Consider the following 12,913-nt stretch of genomic DNA (forward strand, 5'->3'; position numbering starts at 1 on the left):
CCTCCACCCGGGTTCTGTTTAACATCTGGACCCAGATGTGGCACTCCACTTTCTCCAGAAGAAAAGCCCAAGGCAACTCCCCTGACCCCTTTCTCTAGCTAGCAGATAAGGAGTCAAGAATTGGGAGAAGTGCTGACCGCACTAGGCTGAGGGAAACCCAGGACTGGGTCTTCTCTGAGAAGACACGCTCAGTTAGTTTTGTTACTTTGCCAAGGAGAACCCCTCAGGCCAGTACACAGCCTGGTTCTGAGGATGAAGAGGTGACCTATTTGGGGGTACACCGAATGATTCTGTATAGAGGATCCAAAGACCTCACACCCAGGCTTAGGCCTAGCGACCAAGGACAACCACTTGACTTGGGCACCTGGGAAGAGGAGGGGCAAGCACAAGAGAACCTTGGGCATCAGTCCTACTCAGCCTTTTTTTCCCATCTGCAAACTGAGGCAGGAAGGTCCTCACCTCATCTTCACGGGAGTGAACGTGCCTCAAAGGTGCCACAGGGACCAGGGGACTACTGTTGCCTGCCCAGCTGCTCACTGTCCCTCTCCCTTCAGACCAGCCTAAGCATGGAGGTCCGGTATCAGGCCACGGATGGCACAATGGGCTCCTGGGATGAGGGAGACTTCCTGGGAGACGAAGCTCTTCAGGAGGAGGAAAAGGACAGCCAGGAGACCGATGGGCTGCTCCCTGGCTCCCGGCCCAGCACCAGAACACCCGGCGAGAAGAGCTTTCGAAGGTAAGTGGCTGGACCCCTCTGGCTGCCCACTGCCCCCCAAAGACCTGGGAAGCAGGTGCCAGAAGCCAGTGTTCTGGAAGGCCCTCCAGGCCCGGCTGGGATCAGAGTGTGGGGCTGAGTTGTTAGAGAAATATTTAAGGGTTGAGAAGATGTTGGCATCCAACCCAAGAGCACACGGGAGGCTCTAATCAGAATCGGGGGCCAGGACTGCTCCAGCCCTTAGGGAAGCAAAGGTCTGAGAGATCAATTCTAACCTAAGGGGTGGGGGTCCACAGTCCCTGCCTTCATCAGAGAAATGGGAAAAGGAGACAGGGGAGGCCTTGGTTTTCATAGTCTAAGACCCAACAGTGCCAACCAGGCCCTAGGCAGCCTGACCTCTTCCTTGGCCCAGTGAAAAGATCCCTAGGAGAGGAGAGGCTAACAGACCTGGTCAGGACCTGGCCACCCTCTGTTGAGAAAAATTTGCCTAGGCTTTTCTGTGCCTAAGATTCACATCTCACAAATGTCCTGCCACTTGCAAATGACAGAGGGCTTTGACCAGGCCTCCCCTCCATACATGTAGTGCTTTTACCACAGAGAAAATGCAGTGGCGTTACTTAAAGCTCAGGAGGCAAAATTGACGCTAGCAAAACATCCCTAGACACCTAGGAAGAGAGAGCACCGTGAAAGAGGCTTGAGGCCTGTGCCTGGAGGTCTGGGGTGTTTTGAGAACAAGGGTTTCCCATATCGTTGCAAGCTTCTCCCTCCATTTTCCTTCCTGGAGGAGGTATATTCAACGTGTAATGGAAAACCCACAATGAGCGACATGGAACTGAAGTGCTTTAGGCCAACCTTCTCCCTCACCAGCTTCTCCCCATACCCAAGTTCAACTAAACACCTAGGACTACACGCTTTAGGCAGCCAAATCCTCTGCCACACAAATATCAGGTCCTTTAGCATAAGGCCAAGCCTGAAGTCATGTGTCTCCCATGTCTACATCTGTAAGACGGGAACTGGAGCTACCAGCCCTGCTCCAGCCACCGTCCTGATGACGATCTAAGGAGATATCAGAGGCTATAAATGAGGAACCAGAGGGCCATGGTGGCACACACCTTTAATCCCAGCACTCTGGAGGCAGAGGCAGGTAGATCTCTGTGAGTTCGAAGCCAGTCTGGTCTACAAGAGCTAGTTCCAGGACAGTCTCCAAAGCTACAGAGAAACCCTGTCTTGAAAAACAAAACTTAGAAAATGAAGAGGCAAGTATTGCATGTGGAAGGGCTGATGATAACAGGTTCTTCATCCCAGATAGTGGCAAACATCAAAAATAGATTTAGAAATGGAAGGTGACCATCAACCATGTAGGGCTGGCTCAGAGGGAGTTCTGAGAAGCAGGCCACCCACTGTAGAGAAAGGAATGGGGGTCCGAGTGAGGGTTAGCCCCATTAGGTTGACCCCGACCCTGCCCTCATCAGCTGGCTGACTCCTACATGTCACAAATCCTCTCTGGGTCAACGGAAATAAGTGAGTTCAGAAAGGAGACATGCTGACTCCCCTCCTCTCTGGCCTCCAGCGGGGCTCAGCATACTCAGGAACAGTCGTGAAAACAGCTCTCCCAGTCATTCTTGGTTGAGGGGCTGCCCTCACTAGAGAGGCGGTAGAGTAAGGACACCAGGATGGGGCTCAGATAAAACAAGATGCAAAGGGTACATCTCGGACCCCCAGAGAGTCCTGGTCCAGGAAGGTGGAGCTAAGGGGGCTGTCTGAAGCCTCACTGCATAGCATCCTGGGGTTCTCTCCTCTTTCCATCTCGCTGGACCTTTCCCAGGCTGGAAGAAGGGGTAGGAGGAAGGGTTTCATCTTAGGGATGGGAATTGGGCAAGAGCAACAGCATAGGTAGAGTGTCTAGCTTTCAGTGGGTGCCACCGCCCTGGTTAAAGGAGCGTGTTAGGGCACACCATTTCCCTGGAGGTGCCAGCCTAGGCATGGCATCACCTTTGAGATGAATGTCAGCACCTTCTCCTCTCCTCTGGACCTAGCCTTGTAGCGAGCAGGACTCCCTCTGCTCATGTAGTTTAACGTCTCCTGGGCTCTGATCCATCACATGCCACCGAGTTCCTCTGCCCACTTCTCTAGTCTCTGCCCACTCCTTACAAGAGAACCCCAAGTGGGCAGAATACCACCAGGAGACGGCACAGAAGAGTAGCGGGCGTGGAGCCCAAGTGCTGGCTCTGCTGCTTGGAGACACCTCCCCAGATGTAAGATGGCTCGCTCATGCCCACAAGAGAATTAGGAAGAAATGAAGCACTTACCATATGTAAGTGATACCTATGGCACATGGAAGGCAGGTTCTCAGCCAGCGTTCTCTCTTCAGCCTCCATGTTACCTCGACCTCAGCTGGTTCTGTGCTAAGCACTACCTGACCTTCTCGTCCAGGCTTTGTTACCATCTAATTCTCAGCCCACCCAGTGCGAAGGGCTCTCCCAGTGCTGCCCACTGGAGGTTCAGCTAGCCTGAGCAAGAGCAGAAATACCTCCACCTACTCCCCCCCACACACACCAATGTCCCTGTTGTAAAAACAAGGAATGGAGCCGGGCAGTGGTGGCGCACGCCTTTAATCCCAGCACTTGGGAGGCAGAGGCAGGCGGATCTCTGTGAGTTCGAGACCAGCCTGGTCTACAAGAGCTAGTTCAAGGATAGGCTCCAAAACCTCAGAGAAACCCTGTCTCGGGGGGGGGGGGGAAGGAATGGATTACTAACATTTCCACTCTCAGGAACAAAAAAAAAAAAAAATCAATACTCCAAACCATACCTCAGTCTCCGAAAGAGGGAGATTTTGAAAACACACATATTTGCATACATTTGCATGTGCACATGTTCTCTGCATGGTACCCCACTGGATACCACTGGAGTCATATCTTACAAAGGATTGTGTTGCAAAGCAACACAGCTTTCTGCTTTCCCAGGCTCTCTACTATAAGGCTATCTCGTCTTCTCTGCCTCACCTAGACTCACAAGCTTACACACACACATACACACCCCGCCTTCTGCTACCCAGGCCCCTCTGGTGTCCTGGGGATGTCTAGGTAGTTACTTTGTCATTCTTTTAGGAGTAGGTTGTGGCTGGTGCCATCCTTTTTGTCCTGACCATGGGTATCATTCCACTCCAGGGGAAACCTGTAGAACCAGGAAGCCCCTTCCTGTGTCTGGAGCAGAGAGCAACTGGCCGTGTGTGCATAGCAGGGGCCCTGAGAAAGAGGTGCATGTGTGCACTAAGGGGTGGGCATACGTGTGTGTACGTGGTGCAGTACACACTGCCTCATCCCCGAATGCTACTTCATTGGTTCTCATGGGCCCCAAAGAGCTAGGAAACCCTTCCCTGCTTCCCCTCCCCAGGCTGGAATCCAGTATTGCCATGGTTGCCAAGGAGCTGGAGAACTAGTCACAGTCATGCTGAGATTTAGGGGTAAAATGATTCTTGGGATATTCCGCCCTACCCAGATGCTCTACCTCGGGCTGGGGCTCCCACCTTCAGCCCAAGGCTGAGTAACCAAGTGAGGCCTAGTGCTGAGACATGCCAGGGTCTCCGCAGACCTTAGTGTTCCCAAGAGGGCACTGTTGTTCCCTGTCTGTGGATGCTTTTATCAGTTCAGAGACGAACTAAGGAAGAATTGTTCAATGGGGCTAAAAGCAGCTCACTAGAGAATGCTTGCTACAGAGCGGGACTTACATAACTGGCAGGAAACACCAAAAGTACAATGTGGGCACTAGGAAGAAATCCAGGTGTATCTGGAGCTTCCTGGGAGGCTCTGTGGCAATGCAGGCAGAAGGTGAGGTCACTGCTTGCCTGCTGAGTGACAGAGGACAGCCTGAGCCTCCACAACTTTCCGTACAAAGCAGGTGGTGTGAAGATGGCCACTCCGTGGGACGACAGCTCAGTTACATTGGTGCCCACTGAAGGGCTAACCCCTGGCTTTGCAGCTGTTGTTTCTAAGGACAGCAGTGGCAGTAACAGTGGACATAGTAAGATCACGATGGCATTCTTTCTCATATAAATGCCTTTTCCGGACCCTATTTCCACTCTCAGGGAGTGTGGGCCTGGAGTATGGAAGGAGGGAAGAAAACAGAACTCTCCCTGTATCCTGGTAGATGTGACACCTCTCTGAATTCAAAACAAAACTCAGAGAGGGAGAGAGAGGGAGAGAGAAAGAGAGAGAGAGAGAGGAAAGAGACGGAGTCTTAGGTCCCAGTTGTTCAGTATGCCAGTTTCACACACCTGTTGACCCTTGCCAACCCAAAGCCACACACCTCTCTTTTGTAGTCCATAGCAGACACTGACATATTTTCCAGGGTCACAGAATGAAAGACAAAAGAAAAAACCCTTCCTTCAGAGCCTGACTGTATAGAAGAAGGAAAAAAAAACAACTCGCCAAACGCAAACATGAGGATGGAAACCAGAGAAATCATGAATGGAGTTGTAATTCTTAAATAGCCCACAGAAACCCTTGCTCCATGGGCACAGGCCCCAGAAGCCCTTGGGACTTCCTAACAGTGGCACGAAGGTCACCTGAGCTGGGCTGGAGCAGGGCACCGAGTCTCCCTGCTTTCTGCTCTGTGGTCCTGCTGATTTGGGCAGCCCAAAACCTGGCAGTTGTGGGTCTCTTTGAATTAGAGACTAAATATTTGCCTAAAACAAAGGTTAGTCAGATGAATCTGTACTTCAGTTGTGACTGCATGGACCAGGCCTGAACTATCGGGGCACGGCCTCACCTGGGCAAGGTCTGAGGCAGGAGAGTGTGTGAACAGAGAGAGGAGACATCATAATGGCAGTTTTTCTTTATTCTCACTGACGCGGCACGGGGGGGGCTTTAATGAACCTTCCAGTTTCTGGAAACCTCTCTTAAGGAAGACGGGAGCACATCTCTCCTGCTCTGAGACCTTTAGTGGTGGTTTGTTTACAGCACATTGCCCCATTCCTCCATCTTGTAGCAAGTCCAGCACCTCCTCTCAAATAGGCTCCATCCACCCTGTCCCTGGGAGGTCCCCACAGCATGGGCTCTATGCAGTCCTTGGAGGGGACCAAGGGAGAAAGTGAGGGAGGAGAAGATGTTGGGAACCCTACAGCTTTGAAATCACCAGACCTCCTCCCGGGAGAGGAGATGGGCTGAGTGTGGGGCCAGGGCACTCCTATACAGAAGACTTAAAGGGGTCGGTGGGAATAGGGAAGCCCTTGGAGAAAAAAAAAATGCGGGGGTCAGCAGGGCCAGGGCAAAGGTTGTGAGCATCTCTGGTCCACACCCTCTCATCCGCATCCCCTTGTCTCCTCATTTCTTCCCTTTACTCAGCAAAGGCAGAGAGAAGACCAAGGGAGGCAGAGATGGTGAGCACAAGTAGGTGTCCCAGGCCAGGGCAAAGCCAGTGGAGCTGGTTCTCTGCTACGGGGCTCCAGGGGGGCGGGAATGGGCTGAGAGGGGCAAAGCCAGTGGCGCTGGTTCTCTGCTGTGGGATTCCAAGGGGGCGGGAATGGGCTGAGAGGGGCAAAGCCAGTGGAGCTGGTTCTCTGCTGCGGGGCTCCAGGGGGGCGGGAATGGGCTGAGAGGGGCAAAGCAAGTGGCGCTGGCTCTCTGCTACGGGGCTCCGGGGAGGGGGAGGGGGCAGGGAGTAATGGGCTGAAGGGCAAAGGCAGTGGCGCTGGCTCTCTGCCAGGGGGCTCCAGGGGAGGGGGCGGGAATGGGCTGAGAGGGACTAGGGGGCGCTGTTCTGGTGGAGCAGCAGGGCACGTGCAGGGTGAGGGAAGTCTTTTCACAAGACTGTGAGGGAGAGAATGGGAGAGGGTGGTGAGAGCCGGGGAAGTGGCCGGACCTGTCCTTTCCACTCTGGATTCTTGGAGGTGGCACCCTCTCCTTTTAGAGACTTGTTCCTCTTTGCTTCACTGACCAGCTCTCTGCACCTATAGATTAGCTCCATAAGCATTCCTCTGAGGAAGGCTATACAGTGGGGTATACGAGAAGCCAGTCTCCAGCCTAGGCAGCACTGGGCAGTTGAATATACAGCCTTGGAGGTCCAAGAAAGACAATCTCCAGGCACCATGTATTGGGCAAAACACAAAATCACAGAGAGCCAAAGAGAGATTGCCACTCTTGTGACCCTCACAGTCTCCATTCCCCAAAAGACATGCCACAGTAGGAAGACATAGAACTCTCTGATGGGCTGATCACAAAGACCCAGAAAGATTGGCAGCCTGAGCTGACAGGCTCATAGGTTCCCCAAAGTCACACTGTCGTCTGGAGACTCAAGCATCACAGAAATTACAGTGGTTTAGGTCGTGACAAGTGTCAGTTCAGGGAACAAGGCAGAACTGGGCAAAAACAAGGAATCTAACTTCCTACCCAGAGTTCACTTCAGACCCAGGCAGCTGAAAGGACCTGATTGTACTCAAAGCCAATTGGTTCTTCAAACGCTCTGGTGAACCTGCAAACTCGGAGACGGGAGTCTTTATTTCCCACATATAGAAACTGAATTCCAGAGATACCAGGAGATTTACCCAAAACTGTGGTCCCAATACTTAAAGAATTAGTTTATAGTTGTGTCTACAACAGTCTGAGCTGATCCTCATGGGTGTGTCTGCATACGTTAAGATCCTGGGGAACTTGGAGACCTCATCCACTGTGTTGCCCAAATCATACTGAATTCTAGGCATGCTTGGAACAATTGCATGAGTAATGACCATGACCACAGAGCAACAGAAGCAGCATGCTGTATGGGGAGAGGGCCACACAGAAAGACGGAGCAGTTTGCCCGCCTCGGAGAAGGGTAGAGTGTGTTCCAGGGCTGACAGAGCCAGGGATCCGAATCCTTGTGTGGATAAGAAGCGATGGCTTTCTCAGTAAGATGGCTCATGGCTCCAGGTTTCTCTGCGGCTGACCTAGGAGGTGCAAGCCACCCTTCTGTTCTCCCTCAGCACTCGCTCTCTCTCTCTGTCTCTTTCTCTATCTCTCTGAGATCACCAGGCTCCAGGTTCCCTCCAGCTCCGCAGTCTGTCAGACTAGCTTGACTCCTATGATTATAGCTGGGGTGATGCAGGCACGTGGTGGAGCCCTAGGACATGCTGCCTCCCTTGCCCTGCTCCATCTTGTCTCCTGCTGTCCCATTACCAGATGAAATTAAGTAAGCTGGGATGTAGTATTATTTTAATGTGTACGGGAATGGGGAATGGAATCTCTAAGATGCAATTAAGCAAATTGAAACTCTTTAGCCTGAGGAAAGAACACTGTGAGGAGAGCTTGCAGATCCTGACCTCGGTGCTGCCAAGGCGGCTGGAGGGAGATCAGAGGGAACAGATGCATGATGAAAGAGAAAATGTAAGGTTTGACCCGGGAAAGAGCAACAGTGCTCCCCATGAGTATGTGGGGCCATGGGGAGATGGGAAATCTACTCTCAGGATCCTGTTTGCTGGGGTTTTGCAAAAAGAATTAGAAACCAGAAAGAAAGAAGGAGCCAGATTCCCAGGGTCAGGAGAAGCACTCACATTCCCTCTGGGTCAGTCTGGGCCAGCCATGTGACTTAGTAATAGAGCCCTTGCCTAAAATGTGTGAGGTCCTGGGACTGATTCTCCAGCTCTAGAAAATAAATTATGGACTGGAGAAATAGATAACTCAGCATTTAAGAGCGCTGGCTGCTCTTCCAGAGGACTTAGGTTCAGTTCCCAGCACCCAAATGGCACTCACAGCTGTTGCGACTGCAGGGATCCAATACCCTCACACAGATATACATGCAGGCAAAACACCAATGTGCATAAAAATAAATGACTTTGAAAGAATAAATTATAGTAAATGCATACATACATACATACACACAAAAACATTTAAGTCAGCCTGTCCTTTACCCACACAGGAAGTGATTCAAATCAAACCATAGTTTAAAATACATTTAATTTTTTTAATATTTTATTATTTTATTTATTTTACATACCAACCACAGTTTCTCCTCCCTCCCCTCCTCCCCCTCCTCTCCCACCTTCCCCCCCACTCCATCCCCATCTACTCCTCAGAAATGGTAAGGCCTCTCATGGAGGGTCAACAAAGCCTGGCACATTCAGTTGAGGCAGGACCAAGCCCCTCACCCCTTAAAATACATTTAAGATTATAAAATTACCTGTAACTGCAGGGATAGGTAGCATCTGTCCATGTCTGAGTATTCAGGAGAGGGAAGCAGGAAGATTAGGAGTTCAAGGCCATTTTCATATTGAGTTAGAGGCTGTGTAAGCAACAAAGCAAAGAAACAATACAGACAGCTCCCAACTCTCACAGATAGTTCGTGAATCCTGATTACCTGAGCTGTGAGTGCATGAGCCTGGACATTTCCAGCTGACGGTGCTTGGCTGGACCGTGAGTGCGACTGTAGTTCATGTGTAGCCATACCCTTCCAAGTCACAGCTTCCAGAATAATCCATAGAGCAAATCAATGAAGCACGCAGGCCACTGGATTTACCTTGGTGCATGTCCCCTGTTCATAATATGCAGCTTCCACCCCTGGGTCATGTGTGCACTGCACAGCTGTAGTGACAGACTTCTGAACTGAGCCATGGAACAAGGTGAGGGAATTGTTGGATATCTAAAGGAAGGGGTTACAATAAACACACTGATTTAGAAGTCTTTTCTCCAGAGGACTGTCAGTCTAGAAACATTCTAACCATGGCGAGCCCAGCCACTGGAAGTAAATGGGATTCTCTATCTTCACCTCCTCTATACTCTTAATTGTCAAGCTTTTCTGTTTGTATTTTTGTGCATGCACGTTTTTGTTGCTGGTGTTTTGTCTTTGGGTCATTACATGTGTTTGTTTATGTGTGTGTAGCACATGCCGTGGCACACGTATGGAAGGCAGAGGACAACTTGTGGTCCTCAGTTCTCCCCCTCCACCGTGTGGGTCCCAGGCATTGAACTCAGGTCACCAGGCTTAGCGGCAAACACTTTTACCCACAGTGCCAGCTCACCAGTCCATTCCTGCTGTTGTCTGTTCATTTTTCAAGAGAGGCCTCATTCAGCAGGCAGTCCCAGGTATGGATACGGCCCAGGTACCAGGGGCATTTGTAGAATGGCATGTCTGTGGTTGTAGAACCCCATTGGAAGAGATGCAAAATTTTAATTCTTAAAAAAGAAACTCCAAAAAAAGAAAAAAGAAGAAAAAAAGAAACTCAAATCACAAGTTAAACACCTGTCTCCAATATAGGTTGATAATCTTTAAAGTTCCATGAGTAAACTAGCTTTATTTTTAAATTGCCCTTCTCAGGGCCCAGTACAGTAGAAAGGGCCTTTTCTATAGCGATTTCCCAATGTATCAATTGATCAGTGTACCAACTGATACATTGGGAAATAGCTACAGTGTACCAACTGATACACTGGGAAATCGCTAAGAACAGCAGCAGCAATGACATCTTGCCTCTGCTGGCCCACGCTGTAGACCAACTAAAGAACAGTGTAGAAGGTACCAGAAGCATGGAGCCCAGACTAGGAACCGTGGAGGTGGGGTCTACCATTGCACACATCTGTGCTTTTCATCAAGAAGCAAACACCATTTTGAGACATCCCCAGTCACGTGGTGCTGCCAGCAAGTCTGTTTGCTTCAGTGGTCACATGATGCAGTCTTTGGGGGCTTTTCTCCTTTGAATTTTTTCAGGGCACAGTAGAAGTGGTACGGCATTAAAAGTCTTATTTTTACTCCCCGAAATGTTTGTTCTAAAGAATAAAGTGGGTCTTTAATTAAAGAATCATAACAAAGAGTGACCCAGGCCTTGAACTTAAGTGGCTATATGGGACCAGCTTTAGAAAGCCATGCAAGTCCTCTGGGCTTCTGGCAGTAGCCCAGATCCCAGCCCCAGATGCAGCGCAGCTGACTTCTCTAAGCAGGCCCTGGTCTGACCTACACAGCTCTCAGCTCTGCCGGCTCAGCACCCCTCCCCCGCTGCTGGGGAGATTCTGGCTAGAGCGGGCTGCCATGGTGATGGCATCCTGTAGGTCACACAGGCACAAGACTGGGACTCTAGAAATAGACACCCTGCCCTTTTAACCACTTGTTGGGGAGAACGTCCCCAGGATGTTTCAGGTTAAGCCAGACAGGATGACCCCTTTCCCGCCTTCAAACAACCAGTTTGATCTGCTTGATGGCATGCCACCCGTAATTTAAGCCTCATCAGTCTCTCCCAAAGTATGGTGAGGCTTGGGTCATTTTTGAATAAAGGACTCTTTCTAAATGACTTCCCATTGTGGCTATGGTCCTGCTGCCTCTCCCCGGTGTTCCTTTTGGTCACCGTGGATTCATGTTCAGAGAGGTCCTGATCACGGAGACAGTGCAGCCAGGACAGTGGAACTCCTGCAGGCCTGGGGACATCAGGCTGCAGCCTCTATTGCTCTTACTGTGGGACACGGAGATGATTTTCTCATCTCTGAGCTTCAGTCCTTCACTGGCTGAACGAAGAGATAACATACCCATGCCCTTCGCAATTGCCAGCAGGGTACAGTGAGAAAACATGAAGAAAGGCACTGGTCCACAATTCTTGTTCAAGAACTGTATCCCTTTTTAGACTTTTCATAGTGTGTGTGTGTGTGTGTGTGTGTGTGTGTGTTATTTACTTCCCCTTAATGTAGCTCAGAGACAGAGTCCTTCAGAGTCCTTGCCTATCATGCAAGGCCCAGGTTTAATTCCTGCCAGTAGAGTTTGATGGTAAATGCCTTTAATTCCAGCAGGAAGATTGGGAGTTAAAGTCCAGGTTAGGTTATACAGCAAGTTTCAAGCAAGCCTAGGTTATAAAAAAAAAAGTGTGTGGGTGCGGGGGTGTCTCAGAAGAAAAAGAAGTCTACCACCAGAGCTGACGATCTTGGATCCATCTCTAGGACCCACATGGTAGAAGAGGAGAGCTAACGCCCAAACATTGTCCTCTGACCTCCATTCATGAACCATGGAACATGCATGTCTCCTCACTGTCTCTCTAAATAAATAAGTAAGCAAATAAATGTTATTTTTTAAAAAATTAAACTTTTAGCAAAGCCAAAATCTAAAACATTTAAATCCAAGACAGGCTAATCCCAGCAAATGACTTTTGAAATGAGGTCACCTTCATGTGTATTCTGTGCTTAGAGCCAACAGTTAAAACTGCAGAAGTGGGCTGGAAGTTGAGGGGCGTGGGAATAGAACTCAGGGGATCTGTAATCCCAGCACTCCGGGGGGGGGGGGGGGGACAGGGTCCAATGAGCAAGCTGGCTAACTAGCTAGCCTGGTCCCTGAGCTCTAGCATCAACGAGAGACCCTGTCTTAACATAGAGGGCAATGGAGGACAGCAGTGCCACCCTCTGGCCTCCATGTGTATGTGCACACCTGTGCACTCACACAGACCGTATATGACAAAAGAAGAAAAGATTGAGAGGATAGAGAACAACAAAGAAGATGCTTGATCCCGATGATCAGAACTCCGAGGACAGCTGCTTTCCTTTATGGGGTCCCTTCCTTCATTTTTAAACCCACAATACTAGGGGAACAGACAAATCAGGGTCGCCCACCTCTCTCACCTGTTTCTAGTATGTCATCAATGAACACATTCATGAGTTGACAACAAATGACAGGAGTGGTCCCTGTTCACCCAGCAATCACACAGGACACAGACATGGCTCACTCTGCATCTGGGTTTAAGATAGGGCCAGGTTTGGGGAATGCACCTGATTCCCCAGTCTCAGGCAGAAGAGTTTGAGGGAGCCAGGCAATCACAAGGACAGAGAGGTTTTCTCCAACCTCACACTGTACAGCCTACAGAGCAAGGATCTGGGTGTCCTAGATACCATCCCCAAGCCTTTGCAAGCCGAGGCTGATTCAATGTCTGTGGACATTGCTGGAAGCAGGTTAGGAATGGGGCTGTACCTACCCCCATGGGAGGCTACAGCATGGCAGCCACACGCAGGAGGAGGAGGATGGGAACACAGGGAGTCAGGTGTCCCGCTTATACAATATGGATGGGGTAATGGAATACTGCTCTTACCCCCCACGGATCCTACTCCCGGTCTTTCCTGCCTCGGGGGACCTCAGGCTGGACTTCAGGGACATCACTAAAGGGCTGTAGGGACCCCTGCCTCCTTCCCTCAGCCCCACTGACTGCAAGGCCCTTTGCCTCGGCACCTGGCCATACCACACCAGAGGAAGAGGTAGGAACTATGG

General features: G+C 50.4%; 1 protein-coding gene across 1 annotated transcript in view; it reads left to right on the forward strand.

The window, feature by feature from the left end:
- LOC121432879 (otoferlin-like) overlaps positions 1-12,913 on the forward strand; it is a 91,920-nt gene that overhangs the window by 40,896 nt on the left and 38,111 nt on the right. Inside the window, exon 5 of the mRNA XM_041631041.1 lies at positions 555-736. Coding sequence (XP_041486975.1) covers positions 555-736 — 182 coding nt within the window. The remainder of the gene's footprint in view (positions 1-554; positions 737-12,913) is intronic.

The sequence above is a fragment of the Microtus oregoni genome, unplaced genomic scaffold (genome assembly GCF_018167655.1).
Source record: "Microtus oregoni isolate MIOR12 unplaced genomic scaffold, Mior012 000036F_ref0000092, whole genome shotgun sequence".
Taxonomy (NCBI): Eukaryota; Metazoa; Chordata; class Mammalia; order Rodentia; family Cricetidae; genus Microtus; species Microtus oregoni.